The sequence below is a fragment of the Phocoena sinus genome, chromosome 14 (genome assembly GCF_008692025.1).
Source record: "Phocoena sinus isolate mPhoSin1 chromosome 14, mPhoSin1.pri, whole genome shotgun sequence".
NCBI classification, from domain to species: domain Eukaryota; kingdom Metazoa; phylum Chordata; class Mammalia; order Artiodactyla; family Phocoenidae; genus Phocoena; species Phocoena sinus.
Window position 1 is genome coordinate 30,030,252 of NC_045776.1, and position 21,374 is coordinate 30,051,625.

Consider the following 21,374-nt stretch of genomic DNA (forward strand, 5'->3'; position numbering starts at 1 on the left):
GCTCTGTCCTGCCCATATCCCCAGTTATGGCCCAGACCACACCCTTCTGGTTCCCTCTGCACAGCCAACCTCAATCCTTTCCCCAGGTATGTCCCCTGAATTTCATCACCCACTTGCTGCATGCATCTCCAGCAGGCATATGTCTGAAGATGGGGAGTGCAACAAGGAGGCCAGGACCACTTATGCTGGTTTCTCTGTCCTGCCTGCCACAGGCCACCTGTTGCACTCTTCTCTGAACCTCTGAGTCTCCGTATCTGTCCCAGCTGATCTCGCAGCCAGTGAGAGGTGTTCCCAGGTTGAGGGAACCTTTCCTCTTTCAAGCTTACTCCCAGGGTCACAAGTCCGGTCCCAATTCCTTTCCTTTCTTTCATCCTATGCAGTTGTGTGGTGATCTTTGTGGCAGTTTTTGTTATATGAGATCTGCCAGTGTTCAGTAGGTATTCTGTGAGAATTGTTTCCCATGTAGATGTTTTTTTTTTAAATATATTTATGGGGAAATGTGAGCACCATACCCTTCTAATCTGCCATCTTGATCTCCACTGACCTCATTGTTTCATTTATGGCATCTTTTCCAGTCTTTTACCATCTTTGTCATTTTCCATGACCATTATGCTTATAAACCATGGCACTAAAAATTGAATTTAATACTCATATGTAGAATAAAGCAACACTTTTTTATCACTTATTCTAGCCACTTTTACACTTACTCTAATGTAAACTAAATTTATATAAATTTATTTAGCTTTTTTTGAAGTCACACTACAAGTTGGATTAAAATTGAATTTGCTGAAGCTCATACAGCTCAATATCAATAAAAAAAAAAACCCCAATCCAAAAATGAGCAGAAGACCTAAATAGACATTTCTCCAAAGATATACAGATTGCCAACTAACACATGAAAAGACGCTCTACATCACTAATCATTAGAGAAATGCAAATAAAAACTACAATGAGGTATCACCACAAACTGGTCAGAATGGCCATCATCAAAAAATCTACAAACAAAAAATGCTTGAGAGGATGTGGAGAAAAGGGAACCCTCTTGCACTGTGGGTGGGAATGTAAATTGGTACAGCCACTATGGAGAACAGTATGGAGGTTCCTTTAAAAACTAAAAATAGAACTATCATACAACCCAGAAATCCCACTACTGGGCATATACCCTGAGAAAACCATAATTCAAAAAGAGTCCTGTACCACAATGTTCATTGCAACACTACTTACAATAGACAGGATATGGAAGCAATGTAAGTGTCCATCAACACATGAATGGATAAAGAAGATGTGGCACATATATACAATGGAACATTACTCAGGCATAAAAAGAAATGAAATTGAGTTATTTGTAGTGAGGTGGATGGACCTAGAGACTGTCATACAGAGTGAATTAAGTCAGAAAGAGAAAAACAAATATGTATGCTAACACATATATATCGAATATTTAAAAAAATGCTTCTGAAGAACCTAGGGGCAGGATAGGAATAAAGATGCAGATGTAGAGAATGGACTTGAGGACACGGGGAAGGGTAAGGGTAAGCTGGGACAAAGTGAGAGAGTGGCACTGACATATATACACTACCAAATGTAAAATAAATAGCTGATAGGAAGCAGCCACATAGCACAGGGAGATCAGCTCCGTGTTTTGTGTCCACCTAGAGGGGTGGGATAGGGAGGGTGGGAGGGAGAAGCAAGAGGGAGGAGATAGGGGGATATATGTATCTGTATGTCTATTTCACTTTGTTATACAGCAGAAGCTAACACACCATTTTAAATAAATTATATTCCAATAAAGATGTTAAAAAAAAATGCTGCGGCTTCCCTGGTGGCGCAGTGGTTGAGAGTCTGCCTGCCGATGCAGGGGACACGGGTTTGTGCCCCGGTCCGGGAAGATCCCACGTGCCGCAGAACGGCTGGGCCTGTGAGCCGTGGCCGCTGAGCCTGTGCGTCTGGAGCCTGTGCTCTGCAACGGGAGAGGCCACAACAGTTAGAGGCCCGCGTACCACAAGAAAAAAAAAAAAGCTGGAAAAGGGGAAGACAATTTAAGTCCAATAATTCATTCTGTAAATAAATGGCAAAATACAAAAGAAGCTAAAAAAATACCAAGTTTTCTTGGTTGCAAACTTTTAAATATTCAGGTATTTTGAATGCCTGTGGACTAGAAAAGGAGGAGAAAGGCCACTAAATTTTTGTCCAAATAACTTTTTTCTTCTATAGAGGAGGCTAAGAATAAACTGAGATGGTTGAATGGCTTTAATAAAGCAAGAAAAAACTGCAATTCCAGATTATGTGAACAATAAGGTGTTGTTTGTTAGCTTTAGAGATGGGGAAATAAGAATATCTCAGAATACTGTTTTGAGCCTTGTTACTCTGGGAAGGTTAAATTTTGTTCTTCTGAGAAGACAGAGGGATTGATGGGATGATATCAAATTCTAGGATTTCAAATTGCTTCCATGACTGAAAGTTTGACAGTTTCAAATGGAATAAAGGTGTTCCTTACAAAAGCTGCATAAGAACAAGTAAAAAGGGCTTCCCTGGTGGCGCAGTGGTTGAGAGTTCGCCTGCCGATGCAGGGGACACGGGTTCGTGCCCCGGTCTGGGAAGATCCCACATGCCGCGGAGCGGCTGGGCCCGTGAGCCATGGCCGCTGAGCCTGCGCGTCCGGAGCCTGTCCTCCGCAACGGGAGAGGCCACAACAGTGAGAGGCCCGCGTAACGCATAAAAAAAAAAAAAAAAAAAAAAAAAAAGAACAAGTAAAAACAGGTTAGAATAAGTTTTGCATGTATGTGAAAAAGACAAACTTTATTGAGCCCCCAACCCTAATTCTCTTTTTCCTGCACAGTCTGGGTTCCCCAGAGACACCCAGTCCAGCAGGCAAAAATGAGACCCACTTTCCGGCCAGCAGGGGCATCTCTGCAGATGGTAGAGGGTTTGCCAATGTGCTGGTTGTTGCCACCTCTGAAGGGATGCTCAACGGGGTTCATGGCCACACCCCATATGCATGGCCAACAACTCCTCTTTGTCTTATACTTGTGGTAGGCAGAGCTGGCCTTCACAATGGGCTTGTCAATGCGGCCACCTCCAGCCACCACACTGATAACAGCTCTGTTGATGGAGGAGATGACCTTCTTGGAGCCCAAGGGCAGTTTCACTCTGGTCTTCTTTGTCTCAGGGTTGTGGGAGATGACAATCGCATAGTTCCCAGAGGCTCTGGCCAGCATGCCCCGGTCACCAGGCTTCTCCTCCAGACAATATACGATGGTGCCGTCGGGCATGGTGCCCACCAGCAGCATATTGCCGATGTTGAGCTGGGCGTTCTTGCCATAGTACACAAACTGACCAGTGTGGATGCCCTCGGCGACAATGAACAGCTCCATCCACTTCTTAAAACGGTACGGATCCTGGAAGACCACCTTGGCAAGGGGCACACAGCAACCCGGGTCACGGATGATGTCCTTCACGATGTCCTTGATGTAGCCGTGTCACTCGGCGAAGTCCACAGCTTGCAGACACGTGATGCCCTTTTGGTGGTTCACACACACGTGGAACACGGAGCCGGCACCCTTTCTCTGCCCAGGGATCACGCAGCCCATCACGGCGATCTGCTTCTGAGTGCAGCCAAAAGAGCAGGCTAGAATAATTGTAAATGACATTTATCTCTAAATATTCATTCAACTAAAATCAGAACATAAGAGGGCAGTGATGTGAAACAAAATGCCTATAACAGAAAGTAACATTTTATAGATATTTATCCTGCTTAGTTGGACATTTTGACTAACTTCATACATTTTTAAGAAAAAAAATCATGCTTTCTTAATTATGATCTTTCTTGATATTCAAATATTTTCATTCTTCACTAAAGACTTATTAATATTAACTAACTTGATTATAAGATTTGAATTTATTTCCTCCTCTACCACCTCTTTTATCTTCTCCATCTCTTCAGTCTTTCTAATCCATTTCTCAGGATTTTTGCTTACACTATTCCCCAATCAAAAATGTTCTCACCTCTTTCTGAGGAAACACTAATCACTTTAAATACTTTATTCAAATCTTCACTATTACATACAGTCCTCCATGACTATCATAAGCTGTGTTATCACAAATTCATGCTGCTTTCCTAATTATCAAGTCTAAAGGCATATTTTCATTACTCATCTTCTTTGTACTATTTACTACATTTTAAGGTGGTTATCATCTCCTCAACTTTGACATTATCTTCCATAATGACTTTTGTTGTGAGCATGTCCTACGGTTTTGTCTGCTGTCACACCTGAGTCCATTTTGAGTGTCAACTTCACAAACCATAGTCCTAATTAAGGGGCCCTGTAGAGTAAGCATCACATTTTTTTTCTCCTTGATATAACCTTCTAGGTATACCTCATTGGCCCTAAGATGGACATCTCTCCAAACAGCAGCCAGTAAACAGGAGGAGAAGTTTCACAGAGGGGTATCCCTGCACAGAATGTGGGAGCAGAAGTCTTATAGCAATATAGAACATGATTTGTGTAAAACATCTGTTTTGCATACATCATCTCACAATCTAGCACTCTGTGAGATGTGGCAAAGAATTCATGTAGCTTAGATTCTGCTAAGTATCACCTAATTAGAAGTAAACTCTTTTACACAACTCTGTTACTACCTACATCTTCAAGCTTCTTAGTTCCTTGATGCCTTGGTTAAAATAGTTAAACAAAAACCTAGGGAAGAGGAGCAGTGGTTAGGTTCTGACCTATAGCATCAATTCTAGTGTAGCTGATATTCCCAGACACTAGAGAGCCTGGTCTTCTATAACCCAACACAAACCAGTTGTGCTCCCACTCACATCTTCATTGTATGTCAGAGCAGTTTACTAAAAATCCCCAGCTCATGACAAGATCATTCCCACTTTCACAACTTTTACTTTTTTGATCTTTTCACCAGGCAAGCCTTTGATTTCTCACTTCTCTAGAAAAATTCTACTTATTCTTCCAGGCTCAAGTGCCACCTTTTTAAACAAGCATTTTCTGTCCATTCACCTTATTGCCTAAGACTGCTCCCCTTCCTGTGAGTTTTTGTTGAATCTGTGGTCTCTTCCTTTAAGCTGGGTGCACAATGAATGACTTATGAGATTTTTAATTTTTCAAATGGTGGTGTCTTCTCCCGACTGAATTTCAGGTGCAGTGAGTACCATAAACATATTTAACCTTTTCTTGTATGTATCAAAGCACATAGAGAATGTTAGTGAACTGATTGAATTAAATTGAAATAGATGGCATAAGACCAACATGCCCAACATTGACTATGTGAAGAAAACTCTTGGCTGGAGATTGGATTTTTATTCAGTACACCAGCCCTACTAAAAATCTTAAATCAATAATATTATCTATTTTGCTACTGGTATAAATATTTTACATAAATTATTCTCCCCCTACCGGTGCCCTTTGGCAGTGCCCTCCCACACTGAATCTGGAGTGGATTTGCAAGTTGTTTTGGTCAATAAGAGTTGAACATTTTTTTCACAAGAGGTCTTTATCAGTCTTTTTCTGTTTTTTGGAACCAAGAGACTACCATGTGTCAAAGCAGAGCAAGCTTCCTGCAAGAGAAGAGATTATGTAGAGCAGAGAGAAGAAAATCCAGCTGAGGTTCTGCAGCTCAACCAGCCTGCCAGCTGACATGAGAGGGAGGCTATCTGGACCATTCCCTTTAGCTGAGCTGACTCAAACCAAAAAAGGCACGCATTCTACACACAGTATCATGAAATATAATACTGCTTTTTTGGACACAAAATATTTATTTATGTGACTCATTTTTGTAAATTTAAGACATAGATGTTGTTTATAAAGATGCAGAAGTTGTTCATATCACAAATCAATTAAAACATACATCAACCTACAGTGAAATAATGTCATGGCTGATGGAAATGGAAGTACATACATCTCTCCAAACTTATTTGAAATTTTTTTTTTTTTTTTAAACATCTTTATTGGGGTATAATTGCTTTACAATGGTGTGTTAGTTTCTGCTTTACAACAAAGTGAATCAGCTATACATATACATATGTTCCCATATGTCTTCACTCTTGCGTCTCCCTCCCTCCCACTCTCCCCATCCCACCCTTCCAGGCTGTCACAAAGCACCGAGCTAATATCCCTGTGCCTTGCGGCTGCTTCCCCCCAGCTATCTACCTTACTACGTTTGTTAGTGTGTATATGTCCATGACTCTCTCTCGCCCTGTCAAAACTCACCCTTCCCCCTCCCCATATCCTTAAGTCCGTTCTCCAGTAGGTCTGCGTCTTTATTCCTATCTTACCCCTAGGTTCTTCATGACATTTTTTTCCCTTAAATTCCATATATATGTGTTAGCATACGGTATTTGTCTTTTTCTTTCTGACTTACTTCACTCTGTATGACAGATTCTAGGTCTATCCATCTCATTACAAATAGCTCAATTTCATTTCTTTTTAAGGCTGAGTAATATTCCATTGTGTATATGTGCCACATCTTCTTTATCCATTCATCCGATGATGGGCGCTTAGGTTGTTTCCATGTCCTGGCTATTGTAAATAGAGCTGCAATGAACATTTTGGTACATGACTCTCTTTGAATTTTGGTTTTCTCAGGGTATATTCCAAGTAGTGGGATTGCTGGGTCATATGGTAATTCTATTTGTAGTTTTTTAAGGAACCTCCATACTGTTCTCCACAGTGGCTGAACCAATTCACATTCCCACCAGCAGTGCAAGAGTGTCCCCTTTTCTCCACACCCTCTCCAGCATTTATTGTTTCTAGATTTTTTGATGATGGCCATTCTGACTGGTGTGAGATGATATCTCATTGTAGTTTTGATTTGCATTTCTCTAATGATTAATGATGTTGAGCATTCTTTCATGTGTTTGTTGGCAGTCTGTATATCTTCTTTGGAGAAATGTCTATTTAGGTCTTCTGCCCATTTTTGGATGGGGTTGTTTGTTTTTTTGTTATTGAGCTGCATGAGCTGCTTGTAAATTTTGGAGATTAATCCTTTGTCAGTTGCTTCATTTGAAAATGTTTTCTCCCATTCTGAGGGTTGTCTTTTGGTCTTGGTTATGGTTTCCTTTGCTGTGCAAAAGCTTTGAAGTTTCATTAGGTCCCATTTGTTTATTTTTGTTTTTATTTCCATTACTCTAGGAGGTGGGTCAGAAAGGATCTTGCTGTGATTTATGTCATAGAGTGTTCTTCCTATGTTTTCTTCTAAGAGTTTGATAGTTTCTGGCCTTACATTTAGGTCTTTAATCCATTTTGAGCTTATTTTTGTGTATGGTGTTAGGGAGTGATCTAATCTCATACTTTTACATGTACCTGTCCAGTTTTCCCAGCACCATTTATTGAAGAGGCTGTCCTTTCTCCACTGTACATTCCTGCCTCCTTTATCAAAGATAAGGTGTCCATATGTGCGTGGGTTTACCTCTGGGCTTTCTATCCTGTTCCACTGATCCATCTTTCTGTTTTTGTGCCAGTACCATACTGTCTTGATTACTGTTGCTTTGTAATATAGTCTGAAGTCAGGGAGCCTGATTCCTCCAGCTCCTTTTTTCGTTCTAAAGATTGCTTTGGCTATTCGGGGTCTTTTGTGTTTCCATACAAATTGCGAAATTTTTTGTTCTAGTTCTGTGAAAAATGCCAGTGGTAGTTTGATAGGGATTGCATTGAATCTGTAGATTGCTTTGGGTAGTAGAGTCATTTTCACAATGTTGATTCTTCCCATCCAAGAACATGGTATATCTCTCCATCTATTTGTATCATCTTTAATTTCTTTCATCAGTGTCTTATAATTTTCTGCATACAGGTCTTTCGTATCCTTAGGTAGGTTTATTCCTAGATATTTTATTCTTTTTGTTGCAATGGTAAATGGGAGTGTTTTCTTGATTTCACTTTCAGATTTTTCATCATTAGTATATAGGAATGCCAGAGATTTCTGTGCATTAATTTTGTATCCTGCTACTTTACCAAATTCATTGATTAGCTCTAGTAGTTTTCTGGTAGCATCTTTAGGATTCTCTATATATAGCATCATGTCATCTGCAAACAGTGACAGCTTTACTTCTTCTTTTCCGATTTGGATTCCTTTTATTTCCTTTTCTTCTCTGATTGCTGTGGCTAAAACTTCCAAAACTATGTTGAATAAGAGTGGTGAGAGTGGGCAACCTTGTCTTGTTCCTGATCTTAGTGGAAATGCTTTCAGTTTTTCACCATTGAGGATGATGTTTGCTGTGGGCTTGTCATATATGGCTTTTATTATGTTTAGGAAAGTTCCCTCTATACCTACTTTCTGGAGGGTTTTTATCATAAATGGGTGTTGAATTTTGTCGAAAGCTTTCTCTGCATCTATTGAGATGATCATATGGTTTTTCTCCTTCAATTTGTTAATATGGTTTATCACATTGATAGATTTGCGTATATTGAAGAATCCTTGCATTCCTGGAATAAACCCCACTTGATCATGGTGTATGATCCTTTTAATGTGCTGTTGGATTCTGTTTGCTAGTATTTTGTTGAGGATTTTTGCATCTATGTTCATCAGTGATATTGGCCTGTAGTTTTCTTTCTTTGTGACATCCTTGTCTGGTTTTGGTATCAAGGTGATGGTGGCTTCGTAGAAGGAATTTGGGAGTGTTCCTCCCTCTGCTATATTTTGGAAGAGTTTGAGAAGGATAGGTGTTAGCTCTTCTCTAAACGTTTGATAGAATTCACCTGTGAAGCCATCTGGTCCTGGGCTTTTGTTTGTTGGAAGGTTTTTAATCACAGTTTCAATTTCAGTGCTTGTGATTGGTCTGTTCATATTTTCTATTTCTTCCTGATTCAGTCTTGGTAGGTTGTGCATTTCTAAGAATTTGTCCATTTCTTCCAGATTGTCCATTTTATTGGCATAGAGTTGCTTGTAGTAATCTCTCATGATTTTTTTTATTTCTGCAGTGTCAGTTGTTACTTCTCCTTTTTCATTTCTAATTCTATTGATTTGAGTCTTCTCCCTTTTTTTCTTGATGAGTCTGGCTAGTGGTTTATCTATTTTGTTTATCTTCTCAAAGAACCAGCTTTTAGTTTTATTGATCTTTGCTATTGTTTCCTTCATTTCTTTTTCATTTATTTCTGATCTGATTTTTATGATTTCTTTCCTTCTGCTAGCTTTGGGGTTTTTTTGTTCTTCTTTCTCTAATTGCTTGAGGTGCAAGGTTAGGTTGTTTATTCGAGATGTTTCCTGCTTCTTAAGGTGGGCTTGTATTGCTATAAACTTCCCCCTTAGAACTGCTTTTGCTGCATCCCATAGGTTTTGGGTCGTTGTGTCTCCATTGTCATTTGTTTCTAGGTATTTTTTTATTTCCTCTTTGATTTCTTCAGTGATCACTTCATTATTAAGTAGTGTATTGTTTAGCCTCCATGTGTTTGTATTTTTTACAGATCTTTTCCTGTAATTGATATCTAGTCTCATGGCGTTGTGGTCGGAAAAGATACTTGATACAATTTCAGTTTTCTTAAATTTACCAAGGCTTGATTTGTGACCCAAGATATGATCTATCCTGGAGAATGTTCCATGAGCACTTGAGAAAAATGTGTATTCTGTTGTTTTTGGATGGAGTGTCCTATAAATATCAATTAAGTCCATCTTGTTTAATGTATCATTTAAAGCTTGTGTTTCCTTATTTATTTTCATTTTGGATGATCTGTCCATGGGTGAAAGTGGGGTGTTAAAGTCCCCTACTATGAATGTGTTACTGTTGATCTCCCCTTTTATGGTTGTTAGTATTTGCCTTATGTATTGAGGTGCTCCTATGTTGGGTGCATAAATATTTACAATTGTTATATCTTCTTCTTGGATCGATCCCTTGATCATTATGTAGTGTCCTTCTTTGTCCCTTTTAATAGTCCTTATTTTAAAGTCTATTTTGTCTGATATGAGAATTGCTACTCCAGCTTTCTTTTGGTTTCCATTTGCATGGAATATCTTTTTCCATCCCCTTACTTTCAGTCTGTATGTGTCTCTAGGTCTGAAGTGGGTCTCTTGTAGACAGCATATATAAGGGTCTTGTTTTTGTATCCATTCAGCCAATCTGTGTCTTTTGGTGGGAGCATTTAGTCCATTTACATTTAAGGTAATTATTGATATGTATGTTCCTATTTCCATTTTATATATTGTTTTGGGTTCGCTACTATAGGTCATTTCCTACTCTTGTGTTTCGTGTCTAGAGAAGTTCCTTTAGCATTTGTTGTAAAGCTGGTTTGGTGGTGCTGAACTCTCTCAGCTTTTGCTTGTCTGTAAAGGTTTTAATTTCTCCATCAAATGTGAATGAGATCCTTGCTGGGTAGAGTAGTCTTGGTTGCAGGCTATTCTCCTTCATCACTTTCAGTATGTCCTGCCACTCCCTTCTGGCTTGTAGGGTTTCTGCTGAGAGATCAGCTGTTAACCTTATGGGGATTCCCTTGTGTGTTATTTGTTGTTTTTCCCTTGCTGCTTTTAATATGCTTTCTTTGTATTTAATTTTTGACAGTTTGATTAATATGTGTCTTGGCGTGTTTCTCCTTGTATTTATCCTGTATGGGACCCTCTGTGCTTCCTGGACTTGATTAACTATTTCCTTTCCCATATTAGGGAAGTTTTCAACTATAATCTCTTCAAATATTTTCTCAGTCCCTTTCTTTCTTTCTTCTTCTTCTGGAACCCCTATAATTCGAATGTTGGTGCGTTTCATGTTGTCCCAGAGGTCTCTGAGACTGTCCTCAGTTCTTTTCATTCTTTTTTCTTTATTCTGCTCTGCAGTAGTTATTTCCACTACTTTATCTTCCAGGTCACTTATCCGTTCTTCTGCCTCAGTTATTCTGCTATTGATCCTATCTAGAGTGATTTTAATTTCATTTATTGCATTGTTCATCGTTGCTTGTTTCATCTTTAGTTCTTGTAGGTCCTTGTTAACTGTTTCTTGCATTTTGTCCATTCTACTTCCAAGATTTCGGATCATCCTTACTATCATTATTCTGAATTCTTTTTCAGGTAGATTGCCTATTTCCTCTTCATTTGTTAGGTCTGGTGGGTTTTTATCTTGCTCCTTCATCTGCTGTGTGTTTTTCTGTCTTCTCATTTTGCTTATCTTACTGTGTTTGGGGTCTCCTTTTTGCAGGCTGCAGGTTCGTAGTTCCCGTTGTGTTTGATGTCTGTCTCCAGTGGCTAAGGTTGTTTCAGTGGGTTGTGTAGGCTTCCTGGTGGAGGGGACTAGTGCCTGTGTTGTGCTGGATGAGGCTGGATCTTGTCTCTCTAGTGGGCAGGTTCACGTCTGGTGGTGTGTTTTGGGGTGTCTGTGGCCTTATTATGATTTTAGGCAGCCTCTCTGCTAATGGGTGGGGTTGTGTTCCTGTTTTGCTAGTTGTTTGGCATAGGTTGTCCAGCACTATGGCTTGCTGGTCGTTGAGTGAAGCTGGGTGCTGGTGTTAAGATGGAGGTCTCTGGGATATTTCCACCGTTTAATATTATGTGGAGCTGGGAGGTCTCTTGTTGACCAGTGTCCTGAAGTTGGCTCTCCTACCTCAGAGGCAGAGCCCTGACTCCTGGCTGGAGCACCAAGAGCCTTTCATCCACACAGCTCAGAATAAAAGGGAGAAAAAGTAGGGAGAATTAGTAGAAGTATGAGTAAAGAAAGAGGGAAAGGAGGAAAGGAAGGAAGGAAGAAAGAAGCAAAGAAGGAAAGAAAGGAGGGAGGGCGGGAAGGAGGGAGGAAGGAAGGAAGGAGGGAAAGAAGGAAAAAAAGACAGAAAAAAAGATGATACAGTAAAAATAAAATAAAGTATAATATAGTTATTGAATTAAAAAATATTTAGAAAAAAAAAAAAGGGACGGATAGAACCTTAGGACAAATGTTGGAAGCAAAGCTATACAGAGAAAATCTTACACAGAAGCATACACATACACCTTCACAAAAAGAGGTAAAGGGGGAAAAATCATAAATCCTGCTCCCTGAGACCACCTCCTCAATTTGGGGTGATTCGTTGTCTAAAGGAGGGAGGGAAGGAAGGAAAGAAAGAAAGAACGAAGGTAAAGTATAATAAAGTTATTACAATTAAACTTAATTATTAAGAAAAAGAATTTTTAAAAAAAAGTCATGGACGGATATAGCCCTAGGACAAATGGTGGAAGCTAGAGTATACAGACTAGATGTCACACAGAAGCATACACGTACACATTCACAAAAAGAGGAAAAGGGAAAAAAATCATAGATCTCGCTCCTAAATTCCACCTCTTCAATTTGGGATCATTCCTTGTCTATTCAGGTATTCCACAGATGCAGGGTATATCAAGTTGATTGTGGAGCTTTAATCCGCTGCTTCTGTGGCTGCTGGGAGAAATTTCCCTTTCTCTTCTTTGTTCTCACAGCTCACAGGAGCTCAGCTTTGGATTTGGCCCTGCCTCTTGCGTGTAGGTCGCTGGAGGGCGTCTGTTTTTTCGCTCAGACAGGACGGGGTTAAAGGAGCCGCTGATTCGGGGCCTCCGGCTCACTCAGGCCGGGGGTTGGGGGATGGGGGAAGGAGGGGCACTGCGTGCGGGGCCGGCCTGCGGCGGCAGAGGCAGCGTGACGTTGCGGCAGAGGCCGGCGTGACGTTGCACCAGCCTGAGGCCCGCCGTGCGCTGTCCCGGGGAAGTTGTCCCTGGATCCCGGGAACCTGGCAGTGGCGGGCTGCACAGGCTCCGCGGAAGAGGGGTGTGGAGAGTGACCTGTGCTCGCACACAGGCCCCTTGGTGGCGGCAGCAGCAGCCTTAGCGTCTCCCGCCCGTCTCTGGGGTCCGCGGTTGTAGCCGCGGCTCGCGCCCGTCTCTGGGGTTTGCGCTTTCAGCCGCGGCTCGCGCCCGTCTCGGAGGCTCGCGCCCTCAGCCGCGGCTCGCGCCCGTCTCTGGGGTTCGCGCTTTTAGCCGCGGCTCGCGCCCGTCTCTGGAGTTCCTTTAAGCAGCGCTCTTAAACCCCTCTCCTCGCGCACCAGGAAACAAAGAGGGAAGAAAAAGTCTCTTGCCTCTTCGGCCGGTGCAGGCTTTTCCCCGAACTCCCTCCCGGCTAGTCGTGGTGCACTAACCCCTTCAGGCTATGTTCAAGCCGCCAACCCCAGTCCTCTCCCTGAGCTCCGTCCAAAACCAAAACCCGAGCCTCAGCTCGCAGCCCCGCCCGCCCCGGTGGGTGAGCAGCAAGCCTCTCGGGTTGGTGAGTGCTGGTCGGCACCGATCGTCTGTGCAGGAATCTCCCCGCTTTGCCCTCCGCACCCGTCGCTGTGCACTACTCCGCGGTCCCGAAACTCCCCCCTCTGCCTCCCGCAGTCTCCGCCCGCGGAGGGGCTTCCTAGTGTGTGGAAACTTTTCCTCCTTCACAGCTCCCTCCCACTGGTGCAGGTGCCGTCCTTATTCTTTTGTCTCTGTTTTTTCTTTTGCCCTACCCAGTTACGTGGGGAGTTTCTTGCCTTTTGGGAGGTCTGAGGTCTTCTGCCAGCCTTCAGTAGGAGTTCTGTAGGAGTTGTTCCACGTGTGGATGTATTTCTGGTGTATCCGTGGGGAGGAAGGCGATCTCCGCGTCTTACTCTTCCGCCATCTTCAAGGTCCCCCTCTATTTGAAATTTTAAAGCATATTGAAACTTTCCTTTGTTTTCTTGCCTTTTTAAAAATGTGTTTGCTTTTGCCTACATCAAGCCAAACAGCAAGCCTAACCATTTTTAAATTTTAGCCTTTATTATCAATTCAAAAATAAGATTTTAAATATTTCTTCTTTAATGAGAAACAAACTATATTAAAATTTTCTTTGTTTCTAGAAACGAACATGACAAATGGGCCTATACAAGCAACTTAAAATTTTTTCATGACATGTTTTTAAGAAAGCAGGAATCAGTAATACAGCAGGTCTGAGTTATATGTCAAACATATGAGAGTTTAATATTTAAGTTTGTTAAGCTTGATTTTCACATTATATTGTAAAATTATCAAAGGCAAGAATCCTGTAATAAGCATTTAAAAAATTTATTAGTTTCAAGTGTACATCATTATAATGTGACATTTGTATATCCTACAAGTTGATCACAGCCACAAGCCTTGTTACCATCCATCACCATCACCTCGTTGACCAACTTTACCCATCTTGCTCAATCCCAACTCCCTTTCCTTCTGATAACCACTAATCTTCTCTCTGTATCTATGAGTTTGTTTTTTGTTTTATTTAGTTTGTTAGTTTTTGTAGTTTTGTTTTTTTTTTTTAGATTCCACATATTATATAGTATTTTTCTTTCTCTGTCTGACTTATTTCACTTAGAATAAAACCTTCAAGGTCCATTCATCTTGTGACAGATGGCAGAATTTCATTCTTTTTTATAGCTGAGTAATATTCCTTTGTGTGTGTATATCACCTCTTCTTTACCAATTCATCCACCAATGGACACTTGGCTTGTTCTTATGTCTGATAGTTTCTTATTAGTGTATAGAAATACCACAGATTTCTGTATATTGATTTTGTATCCTGAGACTTTACTGAGTTCATTTATTAGTCCTAACAGTTTGTTGGTAGAGTCTTTAGTGTTTTCTGTATATAGTATCATGCCATCTGCAGATAGTGACAGTTTTGTTCTTCATTTTTGATTTGGATGCCTTTTACTTCTTCTTGTCTATTTGCTGTGATTAAAACTTCCAACAGTATGTTGAATAAAAGTGGCAAGAATAGGCATCTTTGTCTTGTTCCTCACCTTGGAGGAAAAGCTTTCAGCTTTATACCACTAAGCATGTTAGCTGTGAGTTTGTTACATATAGCCTTTATTATGTTGATGTATATTTTCTCTATACTTTGTTGAGAGTTTTATCATAAATGAATGTTGAATTTTGTCAAATGCTTCTCCTGCATCTATTGAGATGATTATATAAATTGTATCCTTTATTTTTATTAGTATAGTGTATAACATTGATTGATTTGATATTGTTGAATCATCCCTACATCCCAGGAGTAAATCTGACTTGATTGTGTTATATGATTATTTTAATTTGTTTTTGGATTCTGTTTCCTAATATTTTGTTGAGGGTTTTTGCATCTATGTTCATCAGTGATATTGTCCTGTAATTTTTTTTTTAGTGATATTCTTGTCTGGTTTTGGTATCAGAGTAATGCTGACTTCATAAAATATGTTTAGGCTTCCCTCCTCTTCAATTTTTAAGAAGAGTTTGAGAAGGATAGGTATTAAATCATTTTTAGATTTTTTTTTTTTGTTTGAATTTGCCAGTGAAGCTGTATGGTCCTAAGCTTTTGTTTGTTGGGAGATTTTTATTACCATTTTAATTTTCTTACTAGTAATTGGTCAATTCAGATTTTCTATTTCTTCATGATTCAGTCTTTGAAAACTGTATGTTTCTAAGACTTTACCTATTTCTTCTAGGTTGTCCAGTGTGTTGCATAATTGTTTGTAGTAGTCTCTTATGATCCTTTTTGGTATCAGCTGTAACTTCTTTTTCATTTTTGATTGTAATTATTTGGTCCTCTTTCTTTTTATCTTGATGAATCTGGTTAAAGTTTTGTTGATTTGTTTATATTTCTAAATAAATTCTCTAAGTTTTATTAATATTTTCTATTGTTTTTTAGTCTCTTATTTATTTCTGCTCTGATCTTTATTATTTCCTTTCTTCTTCTACATTTGGGCTTACTTGTTCCTCTTTTTCTAGTTCCTTTAGATGTATATTTTACTTGTTTTTAGCCACTACATATTGGCATCTTTTCTGTTAGCAAAAGCTAATCAATTTCTGAAATGTTTTTAGGATGACAATGACACCAGATTGTATTAGTCAGAGGTGGAAGATTTAGTGCCCAGGTTATAATCTGAGGAGCACATGGAAGCACAACCTTCTTTTATGAGATGCCTGTTCCAGCCTGGAATTCTCTCACTGCAGACTACCTGGGAGGATAATAATATTACAAATTTAATTACACAGTTTGTTCTGCTGATTTTATTTAGTCAAGCATCTAATTCTTGAGAACATGAGATACAAGACAGTCTCTGTATTTTCTGGAGGAGTTTATATAATATTGGGATTACTTCATAATTATGAGGTAGAACCATCTGCAAATTACTTTGATTCTTTATTGATGCTGATTAACTTTTCACAAGTGATTCAAATCTTTAATGGTTATAAGACTGTGATGTGTTTTACACTTCTACTTTCCCAAAATTTCATAGGTTATATTTAAAAGGAAATTTTCTACTTAATTTACATTTTCAAATTTATATTTTTGTATATTTTTAAAGAACTCTGTTTCACTATTTCATATTATAATTTTTTCTAAATTTTTGGTAAATTTTGTCCGTCAATTATGTCTATTTCAGTAGATTTTTCAAAAAAAGTTTGCTTTTGATTTTGTTGACTCTCCATTTTAATTTCAATAGCAGTTTATTTATTACTTTCTCTGTTTTAATCCCTTTTATTTACAGTTGTTCTTTTAAATATCTCAAATTGGATATTTAGCTTATTAAATGTTGGTTTCTTTTTTTCAAATATAAACCATTTAGTATGTTGGAGAAGGAAATAATTTTCCTCTACCCTTTCTAGGAAAATTGAATTAAATTGACAAGAGACAAATTAACAGGAATAAATTAAATTTGTTACATGCATATGGGGGTACCATTAGAAAAATGAGACTCAAGAACAAGTTAGAAAATTGAAGTTTATATACGATCTGAGAGAAGGAGAAAGGGGTAGGGGCTTGGGACTTCACGGAAGAGGAAGGCGATTCATATGGAGATGAAATAACAAATGTTTGGTAAACAAATTGTTTGCTGTGCCAGGCAAAGACAGTAAGACACAAAGCAACAGAGTCTAATCTCTAGACCCCACTGAATTACCCTACCACACCAAGTCCATATTTTTTATAGGTATCTGTGGTGATAGTGCTCTTGCTGGACCAAGCCCTTTACCAAAATTATTTTAAGTAGTTAAGGAGGAGATTTAAAAAAAGTCTTCCTGTGTCTCCTGTTTCTTAAAAATAATCAGCCTAAACTAATCCTCATGCCAAAAGGATACACTTTTGGGTATCAAATTTTGCTCCCTTATAAATGTAAGTGTAAAACATTTCTAAATGATGCTATTTAGACTCTTCAAGTTTTGATGTGTTATATTTATATTATACTTATTTCAAATATTTTCTATTTTCCATCGTGATGTACTATTTAGTTTGCTTTCCCTTAAGCATTTAAGCTAAGATGTAAGCATTAAGTAAGATGTAAGCATCAGTCTATAATCCGTGACATTTTCTATCAAAAAATATTTATCTATTGTATCAACCCAATTTTGGCAATACAATTCAATAAAATTGATGGTAAGAATTTGCCATGGCACTGCTTACATTATAGAGTTTATTTGATTTTTATTTAGAATAAAATTGAGTTCTACACAAATATTGGCATCTGAAGACTCTGCCTTACTTAATGTATATAAATAAAGTTTTTGCTTTCTATTTGTTTTTTAATATTTAAGGAGTATACACTGTGTGTCAGCTAATGTGACAAATGTTTCAAATATGGAATCTCATTTCATCTTTTATTTTTATTTATTTTATCTTATTTTATTTTTGGCTGTGTTGGGTCTTTTGTTGCTGTGCATGGGCTTTCTCTAGTTGCAGCGAGTGGAGGCTACTCTTCATTGTGCAACAGGGGCTTCTTATTGTGGTGGCTTTTCTTGTTATGGAGCATGGGCGCTAGGCATGTGGGTTCAGTAGTTGTGGCTCATGGGCTCTAGAGCACAGGCTCAGTAGTTGTAGTGCTTGGTCTTAGTTGCTCTGTGGCATATGGGATCTTGCCAGACCAGGGCTTGAACCCATGTCCCCTGCATTGATAAGTGGGTTGTTAACCACTATGCCACCAGCAAAGCCCTCATCTTTTATTTTAACATACCTTGTCTGCATTTCTCCCAAACTTGTTACATACAAATTAAATAGATTACTGTTCATATGCAGTTATCTAACTTTCAGATCTTTGAATCAAATTAAAGAATAAAACCTATTTTGTTACAGAATGTAATAATTCAGACATTCACCTATTGTTCTATGTTTAAAAAATGTATGTGTGTTAAAAGAAATGAAGAAAAATAATAAAAATAAAGCAGGGTAATGAAAAAAACACTCTCACTATTCAACTTTGAGGCAGGAGGTAGATGGGCTCCAGGTAGGACATTTACAACTGGCCTTCTGTTTATATTTCATGGGGCAGGAAAAAGTGGGCTTCAGGCCAGACACAACTAGCCTCCTGTTTGCATTTCCTGAGACAGAAGATAGGTTGGCTTCAGGTTAGACATTTAAAATCAGCCTCCTGTTTGCTCTCTGAAATGAAGTAATGACAGAAACAAGGTAAATAGCCAAGCTTTGTCTCTTGTGGACACTTTAAGACAACAGTCATAGCAAGAACAAAAAGGAGCAAAACCTTGTTTGAGTAAAGGATCAAGAGAACACCGCTTCCCCCCCACCCCCACCCCGCCCCCGTCCTTCCTTGAGGCAAGGAAGATACTATGCATGCGCAGAGAAGCTCCTTGCGGGTCAAAAATCACGGGACAATGCCAGGCCATAATGAGTCTTGGTTCTCCCAGATGCCTTTTCATTGAGATCCATCTTGGCTAAGAGGTGTGTGTGCACCTAGGGGTCAGGTACTGAAACAAATTAGTCACGGAGACAAAACAAGATGATTGGCCGGAAGGAAGACAAGGACCTGAAAGAACTGCCCTATATAAATGACTTAACTGCCTCTTTACTGTGCTCCTCCTCATTAGGGAGGACACCGACACCCTTTCTCTCCAGGTGTGCATCTCTGCCTTGCTTCTATCTTAACTAAACAAACTGTTTCTCTGTGTGCTCTCCCACTTGTTGTTCTGTGACTCTAATAATAAACTTTTTACCTGTTTTTACAGTTTTGTCTCTGTGAGAAATGCATTTTTCACTGGGGGCAAGAACCAGGGAAAAATGGCTTCTAGCCTCTAGCCCTTGCTGGTCTGGTGGCTAGGATTCCTGGTTTTCTTCCAGGTTACCAAGGTTCAATTCCTAGGCAGGGAATTAAGATCTTGCTTCATACCACCTTTCACTGCTCCCTCTCTGAGATTAATTTGATTTAATAGGGAAAATACATTCCTTTTTTAGATTTGTTGAAAGTAACTCTATTTAAGTAAAATGATATCTGTAGAGTTCTTTGAAGATTTCACATTTTCTGATAAAATTTCAGGCATAGAAAAGCACACCAGACTAGTCCTAAGCCTTTCCATGCCAAAAATAGTATAGCTACAATTAGTGATTTTGCCTGACGTTAACAAATGCCTGAGGGCATCTCAATCTCTGCAGACAAGTTCTCCAGGATTTAATTATCTCTATCCTCCTGTTCTTCATAGAACTATACTGTTCCTAACATACCTTGTTTCAGACATAGGTCAAAGTATGCAACTGTCAATTTTTAATATTCGTGATATTTTTTAACAAATGAAGTGTGCAAGAAGACTGCAGTACTGGAGGTTGTAGGAGCCAGTGCATTTATGGAAGAGATAGCTTAGTTCATTGAATAATAATTTGAAGAACTTAGGGACACAGGAATTTTGTTCTTAAATCTCAAGAACTGTTTTCTCTCTTTGCTTGTGATCATTAGGAGAGAGAAAAAGAAGTGGGCATTCTGGGTTTTAGTTCTGTCCTTATTATCTGTTATCTCAGTACATCAATTTTGCACATCACTGCATTTTTCAATTTTTTTCATCTTTAAAATGGAAAATCAAACTGGCTGAACTATGTCTCCTCTAGTTTTAGAAGTCTAAGCTTTAATGATGGTTATTACGGAAATTTTCATTAAATTTGGACTCATTTTTCTTAAAAGTAGATTGCTGAGGGAAATTTAATATTTTGTTTTATTATAATGTAAATATGTATATAGATGAAATTCTATAACTTTTAAAATTATATCATTTTCATCCTTGGAAAAAAAAATTTTTTTGGCTATGCCAGTGACATGGAATACATAAAGTCATTTTGAAATGAATTCCTGTAAGTAAGTTACACAGTTCTGAAACTTATAGTAGATTTTTCCAGCCTTCAGGTGGCATTTTGGTGTTGGAAATCAAGCATTTATTTGGTATGCTGGTTATTACAACTTCCCATAGTACCAAACTACGTACCTTTTCTTTGCCTCTGGAGAATATAGCTCCTTACAAATGTGTTAGAGTCAATTTTTAAGCAAATTGTACTTTTGTACTTTTAGTTTCTTTAAGGAATCTTTATACTGTTCTTCATAGTGGCTGTATCAATTTACATTGCCACCAAAAGTGCAAGAGGTTTCCCTTTTCTCCATACCCTCTCCAGCATTTAAGGTTTGTAGATTTTTTCATGATGGCCATTCTGATTGGTGTGAGGTTATAATTAATTGTAGTATTGATTTGCATTTCTCTAATAATTACTGATGTTGAGCATCTTTTCATGTGTTTGTTGTCCCTCTCTATGGCTTCTTTGGAGAAATGGCTATGTAGGTTTTCCACACATTTTTTCATTTTTTTTAACATCTTTATTGGAGTAAAATTGCTTTACAATGGTGTGTTAGTTTCTGCTTTATAACAAAGTGAACCAGTTATACATATACATATGTCCCCATATATCTTCCCTCTTGCATCTCCCTCCCTCCCACCCTCCTGATCGCACCCCTTGAGGTGGTCACAAGGCAACCAGCTGATCTCCCTGTGCTATGCGGCTGTTTCCCACTAGCTATCTATTTTACATTTCCTAGTGTATATATGTCCATGTCACTCTCTCACATTGTCCCAGCTTACCCTTCCCACTCCCCATATCCTCAAGTCCATTCTCTAGTAGGTCTGCACATTTATTCCCATCTTGCCCTTGGTTTTTTTCTTTTTTTAACATCTTTATAAAAGTATAATTTCTTTACAATGGTGTGTTAGTTTCTGCTTTATAGCAAAGTGAATCAGTTATACATATACATATGTTCCCATATCTTTTCCCTCTTGCATCTCTCTCCCTCCCACTCTCCCCAACCCACCCGTCTAGGTGGTCAAAAGGCACCGAGCTGATCTCCCTGTGCTACGTGGCTGCTTCTCACTAGATACCTATTTTACATGTGGTAGTATATACATGTCCATGCTACTCTCTCACTTTGTCCCAGCTTACCCTTCCCCCTCCCTGTACCCCGAGGTCCATCCTCTCGTAGTTCTGCATCTTTATTCCCGTCTTGCCCCTAGGTTCTTCTGACCATTTTATTTTTTATTATATTCCATATATATGTGGTATTTGTTTTTCTCTTTCTAACCTAGCATATGGTATTTGTTTTCCTCTTTCTAACTTACTTCACTCTGTATGACAGTCTCTAGGTCCGTCCACCTCACTACAAACAACTCAA

General features: G+C 39.0%; 1 protein-coding gene across 1 annotated transcript; it reads right to left on the reverse strand.

Moving 5' to 3' along the window:
• Positions 1-2,816: 2,816 nt before the first annotated feature.
• LOC116738991 (60S ribosomal protein L8-like) lies at positions 2,817-3,590 on the reverse strand. The gene is given in 1 exon segment (XM_032603012.1): positions 2,817-3,590. A coding segment is annotated over 1 exon segment (774 nt).
• Between the last annotated feature and the right edge of the window lie 17,784 nt (positions 3,591-21,374).